Source organism: Lepidochelys kempii, chromosome 5, assembly GCF_965140285.1.
Source record: "Lepidochelys kempii isolate rLepKem1 chromosome 5, rLepKem1.hap1, whole genome shotgun sequence".
Lineage (NCBI taxonomy): Eukaryota > Metazoa > Chordata > Testudines > Cheloniidae > Lepidochelys > Lepidochelys kempii.
The window spans coordinates 132,780,059-132,800,753 of NC_136384.1; the positions used below are offsets into that span (position 1 = coordinate 132,780,059).

General features: G+C 47.6%; 1 protein-coding gene across 10 annotated transcripts in view; it reads right to left on the reverse strand.

Moving 5' to 3' along the window:
- The window catches only part of ABCA1 (ATP binding cassette subfamily A member 1), a 138,883-nt gene that overhangs the window by 32,791 nt on the left and 85,397 nt on the right, over positions 1-20,695 (reverse strand). For all 10 annotated transcript variants that reach the window (XM_073345952.2, XM_073345951.2, XM_073345950.2 and 7 more), the window contains 12 exons: positions 17,459-17,699; positions 16,648-16,787; positions 15,920-16,036; positions 9,512-9,700; positions 8,596-8,801; positions 8,324-8,500; positions 7,315-7,537; positions 6,312-6,533; positions 2,683-2,887; positions 1,983-2,096; positions 1,232-1,403; positions 451-582 (listed from right to left, as the gene is read on the reverse strand). In XM_073345952.2, coding sequence (XP_073202053.1) covers positions 451-582; positions 1,232-1,403; positions 1,983-2,096; positions 2,683-2,887; positions 6,312-6,533; positions 7,315-7,537; positions 8,324-8,500; positions 8,596-8,801; positions 9,512-9,700; positions 15,920-16,036; positions 16,648-16,787; positions 17,459-17,699 — 2,138 coding nt within the window. The remainder of the gene's footprint in view (positions 1-450; positions 583-1,231; positions 1,404-1,982; positions 2,097-2,682; positions 2,888-6,311; positions 6,534-7,314; positions 7,538-8,323; positions 8,501-8,595; positions 8,802-9,511; positions 9,701-15,919; positions 16,037-16,647; positions 16,788-17,458; positions 17,700-20,695) is intronic.

The following is a 20,695-nucleotide window of genomic DNA, read 5'->3' on the forward strand; positions in this document are numbered from 1 at the left end:
GCTTCCATTGAATATTATGTTCCAGATCCGCAGCTGGTGTAACCAATCCACCCACTTCAATTGAGCTATGCTGAATTACACCACTGAGCAGGTAGCCAAATACAGTGCATTTTAACATCCTGATTCTTGGTTCATTCCCATTTACCACTATATTGATACTACTTCAACACTACTTCATCGTTCAACTGCCTTTAAACAGCAGCCTTTATACCCCTTGCAAAATGATATGCCAGTTACATCTACTTCTGTATGCACATTCGCTAACCGCTGTCCCATGGAGTTACTCTGGATTTACACAAGCAAGAGAGAGACCAGAAGTGGGCCTAGAGCCATAGAGGGTGGTAATGTCAGAAAATGAGAAAAGGAATCCACTGTAATTTTAAATAAACACACACACATTTTTGTGTTGTATTACAGACCCCATCATTGTGCTTCCTGGCTGCTACTCACAAGTCAAAGAGGACATTGTGCTGGGGACAGACGCCCAAGTTCTGTCTGATGGTGCTGAGCTCGGAGCGGATATCTTTGCCCAGGATGAAGGCCGTGCCCGAGGTTGGAGGAAATAAACCAGTTAAGATGGACCTGAATGACAAATGCAGTAAATGGTAAGTGAGCTCCAAAATGTCACAGCACAATCCAAATCAAGGGGGGGCTTGTTCCATATGCACTAGGGAATGAAAGGACAATGGCTAGGATAGAGTCTTGCTGATATCCCACATCACATGATTATTCCCCAAAGGAAAACAATCAGAGAAACATCTCGCACGTGAGCTCAGTTTTAATGGGAGCTGGACAGAACCACATGCTCTCGGTTCTGCAAGAGAAAAATACCCTCCACACTCCCTAAAAGCTTTTAATGCTTTCAGAATTCATTTCCTTATTCTGATAAAGCAGGGTCACAAAGTAGGTTATTAAAAAGTGTTGCTGACATTGTACCAAGTCAGCCATAGTCCTGATCTGGAACCGTGACAATTCACTGGCATCAAAATGTTCCATTCCCCAATATCGGTGTGTTTCATGGGCCAGATTCTCAGAAGATGTAAATCAGCAGAGCTCTACTGAAGTCAGCGGAGATACACTGATTTACACCTGCTGAGTCTCCGGCCTTGCAAATTTAATCTATACATCTATCCACATGCATATATTACATTGTCGTGTTTTGACAAAACACTAGGTTTCAGAGCCACTCTAACAAGCGTGCCTTCCCTACCCTTAAAAATATTGTCCTTACATGGTTGTGGTTTTCCCAGCTCCATTATGTCCCAGAAAGGATGTGATCTGCCCTTCAAAGAAATTAAGTGTGAGGCCATCCACAGCAACCTTCTTGCCATCACGATAAATCTTCACCAGGTTCTGAATGGAGACCCCCAGGCTTAGATGAATGGGTTCCTCCTCCATGCAGTCTGCGAGAAGAAAAAGTAATCAGCAAGGCAGCATAGAACAGACCACCACCAATAAATATTAACACACATCTTTCCATGGCCAACAAGAACCCACAGTGAAGTGGGGCATCTAGGAAGATTCCTGATCTCCCTTCCTGGGTGTTATCCCTCCATGGAGGTTCACTTTAGCTTGGCACTAATCAGTTCTTTGGAGGCCAGTTGTAAGGCCCTGATCCAATGCCCCCATGTCAGAGAGGACCCAGTCCTGTGAGATACTGAGCACCCTCCACTGAAATCAGCGGAAGTGGAGGGAATGCCACAGCTCACAGATTCATGCCTCAATGCCAAAGGAGAGCCCAGTCCTGCCTGCCTTATTTGGGCAAGATTTCCAGCGATATATGTGGGAGTTTTATTGGAATAAGGACTGCACAATCACGCGCACATTCTGTTCATTATCAGGGGAATGAATAGCGAGTAGGACAGGAGCAGCTTTAATTCCATGATGCTAAATTCCAACATCCTTTCACGCAGTCCTTACCCAGGGTAAGTCATTTAAACCTAAGCGCCTGCCTTCTGGCCCAGCGTGGGTCAGACACTTACGCTCCGACGGCCCTTTGTGATCAGAGTGAGCATGCCGCCTCTCCTCAGATTCCTCGCCGAACCAGTAAGTCTTTGTAAAGGGGAAGTACCAGGGCCTGGGAATTCCATACTGGCCTAAACGGGGAGGAAAGCATTCACGTGAGCCCAGCAAAATCCACCATAACGTCTCGATGTTTAAAAGCAGAGGGCAAGTACTGACACATCGTATCTCCAGCTGTCGGGCCTTGGAGACCAGCAGCACATATAGGTGAAAATCCCCCTTCTAGGATGGAAATTGGCGACAGATTGAGAGATTTTAGCCAGGTGGGGAATATTAGATGATTTCAAAATGTTACAACCAATCTTCCCAAACCCCACTTTACTCTAATAGTTAAATGCCCGATACCTGGGAGGTGCTAACCACCCTGTGCCAGGTACCAAGTGCCCTCAACTCCTGGCAAAGCCAATGGGAACTGAAGAGGCTGAGAATCTCATAGGAGGTGCTAGCACCTGGCTGGACTGAGGCTAGGTTCTCTGTATTCGGGGGCACTTGGAAATTGTCCAGGAGTTTGATCAGCGGCTTCGATGTGCGGGGTTGCCCCCTTCCCCCTTCTGTAACATGTGCTGCCTGGAATGTGAAACGCTCTTGATGAATGGGCAGGAATACGCAGGACCCACAAAGAGCAGGACACCACGTCTCTAGGCAATAGTAAAGGCTCACCTGGGAAGACAGACTCAATGTACCAGGTCATAACCCCATAGAGGAAGGTATCAAACAACATCATGAACGCAGATATGGTGAGGTTGAAGCCATCTTCTTCCAGGGGGCTTTCAAAGAGGTTGTCCCACTGCACGCCAACCCCCTGCTCCTCAAACAATGCAAAGTACTCGCAGCCAAACCCAAAGGCGACCGGGGACAGCAGGCTCTAGGAGAGCAAGATGTTCACACTCTTGAGACCATTCACAAACTCATCTCTTCATCTTTAAAAATAAACGGAGAGGGGCTGCTCAGCCCTCATGCTAGTGTCATGACTCAAAACACAAAGGGTGGAATCTGGGCCCTACTGAAGTCAGGTGGGGCCAGGGTTTTCACTGAGGGCTCTGCAAGCTCCCATTGCCTAGTTTTGTGCTTGCATAGCCATCCTGAGTTTGAAAGCTTGACTCCCACTCAAACGTGACGGGGTTTGTGTTGCTCTTATAAGAGACTGAAACAAGGAGCAGAGGTAGAGCGAATAATGCAGTAGAATAACTGTGTGTGTGTCTGTACAAATAAGTAAAATGAGGGGATTCTCTACCCCTAGTAACCAGAAAGGACTTTCCTTTAGCTGCAGAAACATGTTGTCCTTGTTTGTTTTTATTGAGTCACCCTAGGAAGAAAACCCAGGTTTAAATTACCGGGGGGCGATTGCAAACTCAAAATAGTGCTGCAACCACCCCAAAAGTAAGACCAGAACAGGCACCCTGGGTCAGACCAATGGTCCATCTAGCCCAGCATCCTGTCTTCCGACAGGGGCCACCACCAGATGCTTCGGAGGGAGTGAACAGAACAGGGCAATCATTGAGCGATCCATCCCCTGTCATCTACTCCCAGCTTCTGGCAGTCAGAGGCTAGGGACCACCTGGCATGGGGTTGTGTCCCTGACTATCTTGGCTAATAACCATTGATGGACCTATCCTCCATGAACTTATCTAATTGTTCTTTGAACCCCATTATAGTTTTAGTCTTCACAACATCCCTGCAACAAATTCCACAGGTTTACTGTGTGTTATGTGTAATAGTACTTCCTTTTGTTTGTTTTAAACTTGATGCCTTTTAATTTCATTGTGTGATACCTGGGTTCCTGTGTTACGTGAAGGGGTGAATAACACTTCCTTATTCACTTTCTCCACACCATCACAATTTTATAGACCTCTGTCATATCCCCCCTTAGTCGTCTCTTTTCCAAGCTGAAAGTCCCAGTTTTTTTAATCTTTCCCCATACAGAAGCTGGTCCATAACAATGATTTTGTTGCCCTTCTCTGTATGTTTTGCAGTTCTAATCGATCTTTTTTGTGATGGTGTGACCACAACTGCACCCAGTATTCAAGGTGTGAGCATACCATGGATTTAAATAGTGGCATTATGATATTTACTGTCTTATTACTGTCCTTTTCCTAGTGGTTCCTAACATTCTGTGCGCTTTCTAGACTGCTGCTGCACATTGAGTAGTTGTTTTCAGAGAACTATCCACAATGACTCCCAGATCTCTTTCTTGAGTGGTAACAGCTAATTTAGACCCCATCATTTTGTATGTATAGTTGGGATTATGCTTTCCAATGTACATTACTTTGCACTTATAAATATTCAATTTCATCTGCCATTTTGTTGCCCGATCACCCAGTTTAATGAGATCCCTTTATAAGTCCTTGCAGTAGCTTTGGACTTAACTATCCTGTGTAATTTTGTATCATCTGCAAATTTTGCCACTTCACTGTTCACCCCTTTTTCCAGATCATTTATGAGTATGTTGAACAGCACTAGTCCCAATACAGATCCCTGGAGGAACCCGCTATTTACCTCTCTCCATTCTGAAAACTGACCATTTAGTCCTACTTTTTGTTTTCTTGTCTTTTAACCAGTTAGTGATCTGTGAGATGACCTTCCTTCTTTCCCATGACTGCTTACTTTGCATAAGAGCCTTTGGTGAGGTACCTTATCAAAGGCTTTCTGAAAGCCCAAGTACACTATATCCACTGGATCGCTGTTGTCCAGAGGTTTGTTGACCCCTCAAAGAATTCTAATGGTTTGGTAAGGGATAATTTCCCTTTACAAAAGCCATATTGACTCTTTCCTAACAAATCATGTTCATCTATGTGTCCAATAATTCTGTTCTTTACTACAGTTTCAACCAATTTGCCTGGTACTGACGTTAGGCTTACCAGCCTGTAATTGCCAGGATTGCCTCTGGACCCTTTTTAAAAAATTGGTGTCACATTAATTATCCTCCAATCATCTGGTACAGAAGCTGATTTAAGTGATAGGTCACATGCCACAGTTAGTAGTTCTGCAATTTCATATTTGAGTTCCTTCAGAACTCTTGGGTGAATCCCATCTGGTCCTGGTGACTTATTATTGTTTAATTTATCAATTTTTTCCAAAACCGCCTCCACAGATACCTCCATCTGGGAAAGTTCCTCAGATTTGTTACCTAAAAAGAAGAGCTCAGGTGTGGGACTCTCCCTCACACCCTCTGCAGTGAAGACCAATTGAAAGAATTCATTGAGCTTCTCCACAACGGTCTTATCTTCCTTGAGTGCCCCTTTAGCACCTCAATCGTCCAGTGGCCCCACTGGTTGTTTAGCAGGCTTCCTGCTCCTGATGTACTTAAACATTTTTTGGCTGTTAGTTTCTGAGTCTTTTGCTAGTTGCTCCTCCGATTCTCTTTTGGCCTGCCTACTTATCCTTTCACACTTCATTTGCTAGTTTATGCACTATTGTCCTCAGTAGGATTTGACTTCCCATTTTTAAAGGATGCTTTTTTGCCTCTAACCGATTCTTTTACTTTGCAGTTTAGCCATTGTGGCACAGGTTTAGTCCTTGTACTAGCCTGAGCAGTTCTCAAAATTGCAGTCTGCATGATGGGCACCCATCCCTATCTGCACTGGGATCACTGAAGTGTTCAGAGAGTGACAGATTTTACGGCCAGAAGTGACCATCATGATCATCTAGTCTGAGCTCCCGCATAACACGATCCGTGGAATTTCACCCAGTGCTCCTGGCCCTGAGCCCAAGGTTTGAACACTATGCTGTTATGTGGCTAGGCAGTGCCCCAATGGGAGTTCTTCATGCTGCTATGCTGAAGACAGGTTTGGTTTGTTTCCCCCTCCTCTTGCTCCCCAGATGACTAGACCGCAGTATGGAGGAAGGGAGGGAGTGTTGTATGCAGCCACCCCCCCAGCGAGTTAAGGAATGCTGTGGAGAATCTCTAAAGGGAGGCTGATCCAGTTCCTCTCAGATGGACAGGCCTCTAGGGGAGAACAGCTTAAGGGTCTGATCCTGTCACAAATGGGCAATACGACATGAACTTCAGCGGGGCAGCATCAGGCCTCACAGCATCAGATGGGGGAATCTCAGTACTCCCTGAAGAGCATGCCCAGAGATCCCTTCCCCACTCCCAGGCTCTCTGATCACTATCAAACCCAGAAGTTTTTAATTGGTGCCAGCTCTGATGGCCCTTTGCCCTGGGTACAGTGGAAAACAATGGCCTCCTGCACACCCAAGCCCCACATGCTAAAGAGCCACCGAGCGCTTTGCTGGCCATGGTATAATATTCAATACAGCTCCTCTGTGCCAAGCCCGCCGTGACTCACCGCAAACATTTTCAGGGAGAAGCTCACGTAGTCCTGCCAGGCGACGCACAGCACGTAGGGCAGGTAGAGGGTGAAATAGATGATCCCCCCACAGGCTGTTGCCAGGTTGGCCCTGGAGAACATGGTGCTGATGAGGAAGCACTGCAAGATGGTCACCACGGCAAAGACGGAAAGGAAGACAAACACCACACTGGGGTCGCTATAGGGCAGCAGGTTTCCCATCTGGGCAAGAAGGAGATACATGTGTCACAAGGCAAACAGGGCTCACTGAGACGCAATCTACAGGGCCCACTTGCAGAATCGCTATTCAGAACAGAACTGCCCTTTAACTGCTTTAGCTGCCCTGTCCTGTAAGCAGGAGGGATTGTGCCAGGGCCAGAGTGCATTTTGCCCTAGGCATGGTACTCTGCACGCTGAAGCACCTCTATTGTTTGAAATCAGTGGTTCTCATCACGTCATCTCCATATTTGCCTAGTTTTACAACAGGCTCCATGAGAAGCACTAGCAAAGGCAGCAAAAACTAAAATTCCACACGGACAGTGACGTGTTTACACTGCGCTACGTACGACACACTGAAAGGTAAGGACAACCTTTATATTCCCATTGATCCATTTTATAATGATACGGTAAAAATGAGAGAGTCAGCCCTTTGTCAGTGACAGCGCGCTGTGACACTTCTGTATGTTTATGTCTGATTCTGTAACAAGTCGTTGTTAAGTGAGGAGTAACTTGGGGTCACACAAGACAAATCCGACTCTTGAAAGGGGCACAGTCGTCTGGAGAGGTTGAGAGCCACTGTTTTAAATCACTCAGCCTCGTTTGGGAACCAAGAGCCCCTGCCCAGTGAGTCACTGCCTGATCCAAGTTCCTAGAAGATTAATTAACCCCAGATCATTCGTTACCAGGCTGACTGTCAGCAGGGCCCTGCATTAAGCTGCCCCACGGGAAATCAACACTGCTGAGGTGGGGAGAGAGAGAGAGAGGGAGATGGTGCCGGCCTCACCTTCAGGATCAGCACCAGAAGCCCAGCGCTCATGAGGAGGGGGATGAGGCTGCTGATGAACCAGCTGAACCAGAGGGTGCCATTGTCCAGGCCCATGATTCTCATGGTCTCCTTCAGCCGGGCTTCCTTCTCGTACACAATCCCCTTGATTATTACAGCCACCGAGTAGATCCAGGCCAGAGTCATGAAGAGGGGCATGGAACGACCCATGACACGCAGGAAACTGGTGGCGGGAAGGAAAGAGACGGGAAAGATTGCGGCGGTTATTTACTTTAGAGAGCGTCACCAAGGGCTGCCGGGTACCCTACAGGCGCGGAGGACGAGGATCACAATCGTGCCTTGAGGTCCCTGTCGGGGCCAGGGCTCCATTGTGCAAAGTGAAGCATGCACACAGGGCCAGGGCCTCACCTGGTACAAATCGGTGTAGCTCTCCAGAAGTCACTGGGGGAGGGGGCGACTCACAATGCGGTGCTGCTGCTCTGTTAGCAGGGCAATGCTTGACGACCTTTCTAGACTAGTCCCCGGCCACTTCCGGGCCAGCCTGCAGCTGCACAAGCCTGGGTGGAGGAGAGGGCCCAGGGACCAAGCACAGCTACATTTCCTGCCCCCCCACTGCTGACCCCTGCCTCTCCCGCTGAGGCCTGGCCAGACACCGAGAGGGAGTGACACAGCACTGTCCTGATAATGCACTCTCCCATCCCCACACTCTGCAGTTGGGAGGCACCATCCTCCACAGAGCTCTCCTGGGGCAGGGCCTCCTTGCGCAGCCCCCTCAGGAGCCATCATGGAGCCAGAAACCCTTTGGGTACCTGCACAGAGCAATACACCCAATCCCACATTAAGGAGCTCTGTTCATGCACCAGCAGAGGAATGCACAGGTACCACTAGACCAAATCAGTGGGGTAAAAGAAGGCCCAACCCTGCCCCTGTCAAAGCCAGTGGCCGCAGTCCCAGTGACTCAGGATCAGACATGGATCCTGCTACCTGGTCGACCTACTTCATAACTTACATATCATCCACGTAACAGGGGTAGGGCATCTGCTGTACATAGACACCAGTCTTCTTCTCCGTGCCAGTCAGCGCCCTGATGATCGCCTGCTCCACAACATCCTGCAAGTACACGAAGCCGCCCCAGACATACCGCATGTCTTCAAAGGGGTCAGCACGAGGACCAGGGTCCCAGTACCTAAGCCAAGGGAACAAAGATCACCTGTTAGAAATCCTTACCAGGCCTAGAGTCTCCCAACACCTCTCTTGAGAAGGCAGCCGGGCAGCACTCACCCATCCTTAATCTTGTTTGTCCTTTCCACATTGTCTATGTCCATCCGTATCTTGTACTTGATGTGAGGAGGCAGCTCTACACTGTTCGGGGAGATTTCAGGGAAGACAATGCCAGCCCAGAACCTCCTCTCATCCAGGAGCTCCATGGACCTGTTTATGAGCCGCACTTCTGTGGCCACGGGCTCCAGTTTGTCCAGGTTGACACACTAAATGGAGACAGATTTGCAAGTCCATGGGCAGAGTTTATTACATAGGGTTATATGTTGGTAGCTACAGTTATAGAACACATTCAAGCCTTTGAAACAAGAGGGACCCTGAGATGCTAACACCTTCACCTAAAAGATGGGGCAAAGCTACACGGTGCTGGAACACCCAGTCATTCATTTAGAGAGGTGGAATCCAGTGAGTTCAATACAGCCTAGAGCTTTAAAACTGCTGCAGTTTCTCCTGCAGTCACTATATAATACCAGATGCAGAAAAACAAGCATCCAGGGCACTGATGAGACCAGCCATCACCAGCTGCCCATAATGTTGGGGCAGGACCGTCACTGGAAACCACATGGAACATGCAAGATAAGATTTTTTCAAAGATGATGGCCCAAAGTTAGGCTCTTCTGTCTGTATTTTGGCACCTAAGTGAGCAGCCTGAGTTTCAGAAGTGCTGAACGCCCAGCAGCTCCCAGTGAGGCTAGGATACTTACTTAGATGCCTAAAGGTGGGCCATGACACTGCAAACCCAGACACCAAACTACCACCTATAAGCGTTGAGCTTTTTACAGTATGACTCTCCTAGACCCCTTGCAGAGACCGTGGCTTGGTCTTGTACTGGAGGATATGCATGAGCAAAACCTCTCTGCTGTCAAGGGGGAGCACAGACGTTACCTAACAGCAGCAAGAAGCTTGCGTGTGGGCTCACCTCCATGAAGCGGGAGATGGTTTGGACAGCCTGGTCAGTCTCATTGAAGGCATCCATCCAGGTGTATGTGGAGCCATTCATTGGCTGAACGTCCTCTGGGGACTTTGCCAAGAACAGGGAAACATCTTGAACCGTCCAGTTTGAACCGCTCAAGTGAGCGTCCCAGAGGCCTTCGCTCTTCAGCAGCGTCTGCAATTATGGTGTCAAGGGGAAATAATGACCGTTAGGCTCAGTTTTCGATCCCCCCCAGCAAGGCAGAGATTGTACCAAGCTACCATGACTCTTTCCCCTTGGACCTGGAAGTCCAGCTCCGGACAACGACTGAGAATGGAGAGTTTCCTGAGCACATAAATGCTCCTCAGCATGCCCTGTTGCTAATTCTGCCAAAGCCCGGGACTTCCATCAGAGAAGCCCAGGTTCCCGGCGTGCAGCATCACAGTGACTGCAGTGTGACAAAATGAAAATCCCCAGGGGACAATAACATTCAGGGGAGACACAAAATTAGTAGTATCAAATGGGGCGCCCAAGTTGCCTGATCCAGGGGCCTCGTTTGGCAGCTTGCTAGAAGACCGAAGGCTACTCCCAGTTCACAGGACAATAAACAAGTTGCAGCTACTCTTAGAGAACAGGTTTCAGAGTAACAGCCGTGTTAGTCTGTATTCGCAAAAAGAAAAGGAGGACTTGTGGCACCTTAGAGACTAACCAATTTATTAGAGCATAAGCTTTCGTGAGCTACAGCTCACTTCCTCAGATGCATATCGTGGAAACTGCAGCAGGCTTTATATATACACAGAGAATATGAAACAATACCTATTCCCACCCCACTGTCCTGCTGGTAATAGCTTATCTAAAGTGATTTCCAGCACAAATCCAGGTTTTCTCACCCTCCACCCCCCCACACAAATTCACTCTCCTGCTGGTGATAGCCCATCCAAAGTGACAACTCTTTACACAATGTGCATGACAATCAAGCTGGGCTATTTCCTGCATAAATCCAGGTTCTCACATCCCCCCCACCCCCATACACACACAAACTCACTCTCCTGCTGGTAATAGCTCATCCAAACTGACCACTCTTCAAGTTAAAATCCAAGTTAAACCAGAACATCTGGGGGGGGGGTAGGAAAAAACAAGAGGAAACAGGCTACCTTGCATAATGACTTAGCCACTCCAAGTCTCTATTTAAGCCTAAATTAATAGTATCCAATTTGCAAATGAATTCCAATTCAGCAGTTTCTCGCTGGAGTCTGGATTTGAAGTTTTTTTGTTTTAAGATAGCGACCTTCATGTCTGTGATCGCGTGACCAGAGAGATTGAAGTGTTCTCCGACTGGTTTATGAATGTTATAATTCTTGACATCTGATTTGTGTCCATTTATTCTTTTACGTAGAGACTGTCCAGTTTGACCAATGTACATGGCAGAGGGGCATTGCTGGCACATGATGGCATATATCACATTGGTGGATGTGCAGGTGAACGAGCCTCTGATAGTGTGGCTGATGTTATTAGGCCCTGTGATGGTGTCCCCTGAATAGATATGTGGGCACAGTTGGCAACGGGCTTTGTTGCAAGGATAAGTTCCTGGGTTAGTGGTTCTGTTGTGTGGTATGTGGTTGTTGGTGAGTATTTGCTTCAGGTTGCGGGGCTGTCTGTAGGCAAGGACTGGCCTGTCTCCCAAGATTTGTGAGAGTGTTGGGTCATCCTTTAGGATAGGTTGTAGATCCTTAATAATGCGTTGGAGGGGTTTTAGTTGGGGGCTGAAGGTGACGGCTAGTGGCGTTCTGTTATTTTCTTTGTTAGGCCTGTCCTGTAGTAGGTAACTTCTGGGAACTCTTCTGGCTCTATCAATCTGTTTCTTTACTTCTGCAGGTGGGTATTGTAGTTGTAAGAAAGCTTGACAGAGATCTTGTAGGTGTTTGTCTCTGTCTGAGGGGTTGGAGCAAATGCGGTTGTATCGCAGAGCTTGGCTGTAGACGATGGATCGTGTGGTGTGGTCAGGGTGAAAGCTGGAGGCATGCAGGTAGGAATAGCGGTCAGTAGATTTCCGGTATAGGGTGGTGTTTATGTGACCATTGTTTATTAGCACTGTAGTGTCCAGGAAGTGGATCTCTTGTGTGGACTGGACCAGGCTGAGGTTGGTGGTGGGATGGAAATTGTTGAAATCATGGTGGAATTCCTCAAGGGCTTCTTTTCCATGGGTCCAGATGATGAAGATGTCATCAATATAGCGCAAGTAGAGTAGGGGCTTTAGGGGACGAGAGCTGAGGAAGCGTTGTTCTAAATCAGCCATAAAAATGTTGGCATACTGTGGGGCCATGCGGGTACCCATAGCAGTGCCGCTGATCTGAAGGTATACATTGTCCCCAAATGTGAAGTAGAGAACACAAATCCCAGCACAGATTGGCCACTCACATCATGGTCTAGCTATTTGGTAAAGGCAACATGGTCTGGTGCGTAGGCCACAGGACTGAGACTCATCAGGCCGGGATTCTAATCCCTGTTCCGCCACTGGCCTACTGTGTGACTTTGGGCAAGTCACTTCATCGTTCTGTGCCTTAGTTTCTCCCCCACACTTCGTCTGTCCTGTGCATTTAAACTGTGCAGGGCAGGGACTATCTCTCACAATGAGTGTGCACGGGTCCTACCACAGTGGCATCATGATCTTAGCCTAGGCTGAACTGTAATACAAATAGGAATCTCCAGATCTATCTAAATCCCTCTATCTGAGGAATTCACAGAGTGCTCAACAGCGTATGTCCTGCCTTGCAGGCTGAGAGGTGACTCTGGACTGCTCTCTCTACTGCAGGTGGAGGGCAGTAGAGAACCACACACTTTGGACACTCAGAGCCTGCCCATTGACACAGTAAATACGCTCCCAGCCTCTGATAACAACAACTCTCCAGCAGGTGGCAGCCTTACTCAGGTCTCTGGGAAAGTGGGAAGAGTTACAAAACATTCCCCCCCAACCAAACAAAAAAGCCATCACTGGAAAGCAGAGAAGCACAAAGAAAACAGGAGATTTTTTCAGCTAATTGGTGGTTGCTGCATGCTACTGACACCTTCCAAACAATTCTTGGCTTTGAGTGGAGACGAAGAGGTGATCGAGTGTAACTGGGAATTCAATTCCCGAGGTGCTAAGCATAAATATCAATGCAGCAAGGCTGACCCTGCCTCCTCCGGCATGTATTTATTGTAAGTTACAGCACAGTGTTGCTCTGGGAGTAGAGGTTATACAAGGAGGAACTGCTGGCAGAACCATCTGTCTCACAGACAGAGTGGGTCACAATATTAAAGGGAAGGGACATCCCAAATATGCAGGACAAATAATAAAACACTTAATAAAAGAATCTCTGGAGGAGGGCTGTTAGAGGAAGGCTAATCCTGGGGCTAAAGGCACTGAACCGGGAGCCAGGTAACCTGGGTTCAATTCCCACCTGTGCCATAGACCCTGCTGTGATTTTGGGCAAGTCATGTAATCTCGTGACTTAGTTCCCCATCTGTAAACTGGGATTGTATGTCCTTTGTCTGTTTACACTGGAAGTAAGACTGTCTCCTATACAACTCTACCACATGTAACATTACATACCATATAAGGCTCAGTAGAAAAGAGGGAAGCATTCCCTGCAAAGGATATGGCTAAGCAGAAGAACAACAAATCTAAGGAATGGTTACAAACTATACAAATAGGAAACTGACTTTTGAGCATACTTCAGACTAAAGAAAGGTAAAGAATTTAAACCTGAATAGCTGTTTCAGACACACAGACAGTGCAAATGGGCACGAGATTAAAAAAACAACATGGCAAAGCAGGAAAAAAGGGAAGAATATGCCAAGCTAGTAAAGGAGAACACAAGAAAGAAAAATAGAAATGGAAAAGGGGTACATTCTCCTGTCCCTTCTGTCTATATTTTGTCTCCTTAGCGTCCGCTCATGCAAACACTCCTTACAGCTGCCAGTGGTCTCACACTATTTGTATTCACGTTGTTCATGTTAAAAGCAAACACGCACTGTTCTCTGAGCAAGTCCTTCTGCACCCTTTAAGTCAATGGTGTGTTGTCATATATCCTCACCAGAAGTAGGCTCCAGCCCCAAATGTCAAACACGAGGTAGAAAAACATTTCTCCTTTCGGTGCCCCTTCAGCTACAAGGAGCTTGACATAAACATACAGTGACCTGCAGGGCTGGAACTCGGCATCTAACCACTCAGTAACCCTATAGCCTGCCTGTCTCACAGAAGGGATGTCATTGGGTTTAAACAAACAGCCGTCAAGGTCATTAGGCCAAAGAACTGACCTACCATGACAGTGGCCCCAGCTGGAAGGTCTTGTGTTTTGGCCTGATAAGTATGCAACTGATCCTTGTTCCATCTCTAAAGTTAACAGAATGTTGATGCATGACTTTGCCAGATACTCACAATAAAAGGCCCCATGCACACACATTGGGATAGGTGATGGGGAAGGAGTGATGCCTTGAAAACTGAGCTATAATGGAATTTGTTAAAACAAAGCAGGAGACTGGAACTCTTTGGAACCTCAGGAAGCCTCTGCTAGAATGGAGACGATTAACAACAGCTCTCTTGGTTCATGGATCTCGCTTCAAAACGCACCACTCACTTTTCCAGGGACATCTGATTGCAAACCAGTATCCAAAGGCTGGCCCTGCGGCAGGGTATGCAGCTCCCTTTATAGTCTCCGGGCCTGATTCTGATCTTACTCAGACCAGCGTAATCAAGAGAAACTCCCATCAAGCCAGCACCACCATTAGAGTGATTAGAGAGTCCTGCCCTCACATTTCCAGGCCCCGGGGACGAATGCAGCGGGGTGGGCCAGAGAATACTTTGCACTTCCGTTCAGTGTGGGAACTGGGAGACAACGCCAGGGCTCCAACAGATATAGGAAGATTACCGCAGTGCAACGACGACATTCTGATGTTTGTCTAGCTTTATTGGGGGGACAGCGGTAACAGCTGTCTCGGACTTGTTCTGAAGGGCCTGATTCATCACTGCGCCCCTCCAGTTTTACATTGGTGTAACTCCCGTGGGGAAGGTGCAGATGGTCTGACTCTGAGTCCACCTGATCAAGGGAGCTATGCCAGCATGTAAGTGCAGTAATGCAGCAGCAGACCAGGCCCCTGATATTTATTTTATATGTTAGGCCTGATTTGCTTCTTGCTTACACGGGTGTAAACCAGGAGTTACGCCGCTGAAGCGAAGGGATTTATAACAAAGGTGGGAGATCATATTCAGACTCACTCCTCCTTCCGGTAAGTCAGCACGCACTGTATGTTATCAAGTGATCGGCCCCTAGGGCAACATTGGCTCTTCCACAAATTTAAGCACACCGTGCAATTCAAAATGAGCCCAATCCTGCCAGATGCCTCACTTCAGCTGAGAGGTGCTGAGCCCCCAATTCCCACTGCACTCAGTGGGATCTGAGGGTGCTTGACATCTCCCAGGATCAGTGCTTGGTTTGTGACTGCTTTCTACAAGGTATACCTTATGCTAACACCAAGACAGCAGTTGCCCTGGTACTTACAGACATTTGCTGTGATGAAGGAGAACCCAGCATAGCAAGTTAAATGTGTCAGGAACCCTGCTCTCCAGGTTATACACATGTAATAGTCAGCAGTGAAGAAGAAAGAGCGGACCCCAGGCAAGGCAGATGGAGAGCAGTGGTTAATCATGCTCTGCTTCAGTTCACGGCACTGTGTGACATGATTACAGGGCACTCATATGTCACATCCTGGACTTAAAAATCTCTTGTTCTCAACTCAGACGGGCCAGATCCTCAACTGATGTAAGCTGGTGCAACTCCAGTGAAGTCAGTGGAGCTCTGCTGACTTACACCAGGGGAGGAACTGACGCAGCTGTGTCTAGTGCGTTATTCAGTTCCCATTTCACGCACACACAGTTTCAGACAAGACTAAAACCTTCCTTCTCGAATCATGCTGTAGCATTGCACTGGCAGTAGCTACCATGCAGGAGAACTTGTCTCCAGGAATGACCCCTTAGTGCTGAGCATACCAGCTCAGGACTGAAGTGCCAGTCACATCCCCAAAATAAATACTTTAGCTCACTCCTTGTATACAAGGCTCTTGTGGCTTTGGCAAGGACAAAGTTATCCAAAAAATTTAAGGTATGTCTACACTGCAATTAACCCCCCCTGGCTGGCCCATGCCAGCTGGCTCGGGGCCAGGCTAAGGGGCTGTTTACTTGCAGTGTAGACTCGGGTGCTCTGGGACACTCCTACCTCACAGGGTCCTAGAGCCCAAGGTCCGGCACGAGCCAGATTGTCTACACCACAAATGAACAGTCCCTTAGAATGAGCCCTTAGCCTGAGTCAGCTAGCATGGGCCAGCCGCAGGGGTTTAATTACAGTGCAGACATACCCACAGTGACAGCATACTGACCCGGATCAGATCCATTTCCTGGCTGCTTTCCATGAACGTCCAAATCTTCGGGCCTATCTCCTCCCACATCCCTCCTAGGTCCCGGAACACGCCCAGCTCCTGGAAAGTCCTGTTCACCTGCCAGCAAAGGGGAAGGATTATTCCAAAATTTCAGCATTGCAGGTCTGAGCAGCAGCAGGTCAGGTGGGCAGAGTGCAAGTCTAGGCACTGTGCTGCCCAAGTTTTATTGGTAATGTGGTAGCTACAGCAAGGAGAAAAATCACACGTTTGAAAAGAAATAGATCACAATCTAGTACATTTGTGTGCCCAGGATCTCAATGCCTTTGTAGGCCACTTTGAAGGGCTGAATTATGGCTGGCTCTTTCATGGGTGTGCATGGGGAGCAGCGTACAAAAAGCCTGCCCCTCCCACTCTCACTTTTCATGTCAGGGCCATTCAGGAAAGCACTAGGACTGCTGCTTCCCACCGCTCCCAGAAGTGAGTATCTCCCCAAAGGAGGTGGGAAGGAGACGCAGCCTGGGTATGCCCCAGCCACCCCTCCTGTCTTCCAGCCCCTTCTTCTCTGTGAGGCTTCAGCAGAGAACAATCACCTTTCTACTTGAGCTGGTTAAACCAACAGTAGGGCCAAATTAAACCATCTCCGTAAAACAAAGCTGTGAACTGCATAAATGGGTCGGGCCCCATCTCTTCTGTGCTGCTTACATGCGGGACAGGGTTCCATAGCCTACCTCAGCCATGACCCTCCTCGTGACCGGGGTGTCAGGAGTGTACAGGATCTTCCCAATAAGCAAAGGCTTCAGAGCCCTCCAAATAATTCGGGAAAGTGGACTGGATTCAAGATTCTTCAGCAGCTCATTGCAATAGGGTGCTAAACAGGGAGAGAACGTGCATGAGCTAAGCTAGAGACACGGTATCGAACAACTCAAAGGCACTTACTCATGGGCAAGCATGTCACACACGTGTGCATTTTAAAACCAGAAATATCTGAGCCAAGAGGGTTGGAGTTATCACCCTGAGCTGCACAGGACCAACGGGATCTGGAGTTCTGAAAGTGACAAAGGGACATCTGCATAACATCCACCATGAAAACCAGGCACCGTGCAAAGCGTGCGTTGCTCACTGATCACAAAGTGCAGTTCAATCAAAAGAGCACATCAAAGGCCCAATTTTCAAAGGCTCAGTAGCCAGATCTGCAGCAGAGCTCAGCACCTCATGTGCACCCACAGGGCAGAGCACTTTGCAAATCTAACACATGGTAGCACACACAAGGCCTAACCCAAAGCCTAGATTAGTCAGTGGGAGTCTTCAGTGGGTTCCGTGTCAGGTCCTTACACTGCCATTATAAGAACCTCTCACATCATATGGAACGGTCTCCGCTAGCCTATCGTGCAGTATAATCATGTAAATACACACAGGCCTTGAGTCATTATCTGGCTATCCTGTCAGCCTGTGGGACAGTCAAGAGGAAGCGGAGGCCTCTCACGAGTCACACACTCGTAATGTGAACAGGCACGTTGGCCAGGACTGGGTCTCACTTACTTGTAGAATTATCATAGAAATTCGCTGCATCCTCCTCGGTGCTGTTGCCTCCAAACAGGGCTTTGTAGTTGTTGTCCTCGTACCAGTTGAGAGATTTGATTTTCAACCCTCCTCCCTCTGGATGGCCACACACGATCCGCGACACCGCCTGGTAGATCTGGGTGGAGGAACTTGTGGAGTTCACATTGGTCAGAAATATCACCTCCTGCCTCATGTCACTCCAGCTCTTCATGCTCACCAGCTGCAATGCACAGGGACAAAGGGCTTATTTATTTCACTTGCATGGAGCAGATATTTTGATATCAAAGCATCTGTCTCCACAAACACCTCATTAATTTAATAAACCATCCACGTGAAACAGACCTTGGAAAATCAATGCAGGGGACCTTGCACTCAGGAAATGTCCCATGTATGCAGTAGGGGCCTGGCTTCTGTTACGCCATCTCCTTTATTCTGCGTTTTTCAATGACTCGCAGAGAAAATCCCTAGCTCCTGCCCTCACATGAACTCCACCCTTCTCAGGGCTGCACCCCATTCACATTCCAGCAGGACCCCCTCATTCAGGCGACAGAATGTGGGGGGGAGGGGGGGAAGTGAGCCAGAAGGAGAGGCAGGGAAATAATAAACAGTGAGTCAAACTAATCAGATGCAGCTTTGCAACATTCAGAGGCTGAGAGACAGGGCCCAGTTCTCTGCTGGTGTAAACTGGCATAGCTCCACTGATGTCAATGGGCTTGTGCCCATTTACACTGGCCCGTGAGCTCAGATATCACTTTCCTCCCACCCTCCCTTTATCAGGGGCATTCCCAGAAAATCCTTGATGGCCGTGAGGCAAGTCCAGCTGCAGCCAAACTTCGGGGTCACAACAGGGATCTTCATTGCCTCCGCAACCATAAAGCCAGCCAAACATCACAGGGCACTTCCCTTGGCATCTTCCCTAACACAAGGGGGAGGGGCATTAACACTACAGGTTGGTTAGGAAGAGTCTATCCTCCACCAGAAACAGAATCCCCGTCACTCTGACATAAGCACCCATGTCCGCTCACTTACAAATGATGTGAATAAAAACACCACAGGACTGGCCTATGACACTACAGTAACATACTGTGCTTTAAGAGAGAAGGCCAGACACCCAGAGCGTGTAAAATGGCATGTCTCCACGGATGTCCATTTATACCAGCTCACAATCTAGCCTGTAATGCTTCGGACCATTATTTTCAGAGCTGCCGCCCCATTGACTTCAACTGGAGCTGTGCACGATCAACACCTTTGGAAAATATCAGGCCACCTTAACTAGAGGTGTCGCTATATTCGCCACCTATTGTAACAACAACAAGGCACATTTGTATTGGTAACCTGAACTGCTTCCTTGTCAATGTGTAGAAGGGCGTTCTGAAATCGAGCAGAAAGAAACTAAATTACACAGTACCAAGAAGTGCTGTGGTAGCAGGGTTGGTCCCAGGATATGAGAGACACAAGGTGGGCAAGGTAATATCTTTTACTGGACTCTGCTGGTCTGAGAGACAAGCTTTTGAGTTACACAGAGGAGCCTGAAGAAGAGCTCTGTGTAGCTCGAAGGCACTTCTCTTTCACCAACAGACAATGATCCAGTAAAAGATACTGCCTCACCCACCCTGTCTCTATAATAGCTAGAAGGCACTACAGTATTGCTACCAAAATGTCCCTCACCCACATCCCCAGACCTATAAACGTGCAGCTGCTCTCATGTTCTGCATTGCTAGCCAGTATGCTACCCTGGTACCTACATGGTCAGGTCAATTTGAAATCTGAACCAATGAGCTGTAGTCCATCACTTTATTTCCATGGACGGTGACACAAAATCAATCAGAGTGTAGCTGGCCTGCTGGTTCTGATGTACTATGTCTCTTGATTTTGACAGTCAAAAATGACAAAGCCCTGGAACAGAGCAAACCAAATTCACCCAGGAGGTTACACCACTGAAGTTGGTGGAGTTACACTGGGGATGAGCTTGGCCCGCTGAGTTTATTCCCAGAATTGTGGATGTTTTAAATATGTTCCAATGACTTGGCAAAAATTCAGCTGATGCTGATCAAGAGCCACTCCCATGTCACACACAAAAAGTGTTTATTTTTAGAAAAATACACACATCACATCGATATGATGGGAGACAGATGAGACAAGCAAAACCTTGGGGTTTGCTCCATATTTGCCTAATGTTAATGCCTGAGGCATATTTTAAAATTTCTCCACTATATCCCTCCCCACCAGATCTGGTGTCATTGTGCACAGCACAGCTTGGAGGAGGCAGACACCATGCGATACAGTGGAAATAACCTTAGGTATACATCAGTTATTTTAGGTTTCAAAATGGCTAACTTTAATTTTGTTCTGGTTGACTCTTAAAAATAAAAATTTGACAAATATGGCCAAGATTTTCAAAAGAGACTCGTGATTTTCAGTGCCCACTCAAAGGTCTCATCTACACTACAAAATTCATCCATTCCACTAAGCTAGTTAAAGCAGTATGATTCACTTCCCCCAGCATTCCTAATGTGGACACAGGTATATCCGTATAAAGGTGCTTTATACCTGCTATTCTCATATGCAAAGGAGAATAACTATATACCAGTATAAATGTATTCACAACAGGGCTTTCACCGGTATAACTATATTGGTTAAAAAACAAAATCACCCGCCTAACTGACAGTTATACCTGTTCAACTTCCAACCTTAGGCTATGAGTTAGGCCAGGCCTAAACGACAGATTTTAGCAGTTCCACTATGTTGAGTTGAGGGTGTAATGAGGTGAGATCTGTGACGGCTAGAAGCCTCTAGTGTAGATGCAGCTATACTTGTAAGCCTGTGCTTTTCCCAGTGTAGCTTGTTTTGCTCTGGGGGGCTGGAATAAGCTCTACTGGCCAAAGCACAGCTTTGCCTGTGTGAGTCATGTCCACACTAGGAGCTCTGTGCCAACGTAGCATACTGGGCTAGCTATAGCGGTAAAGCCCAGTGTAGACCTGGCCTTCGAGAAGGGCCTGGTTTTCTGAAAGTTCTGGGCACCCATTCTCTGAAATCAGACTGCTTTGGCTTGAGCTGGACATCCCAAACCCACTAGTCACTTCTGAATATCTTGGACATCCACATCCACAGGGGTATATTGATCAAGCAGTCTGGGATGACTCATTTTATACCACTGATTGATAAAGAGAGAGATTAGATGAATAAAACAGACAGACTAGATTAGGCTGAGTAGTA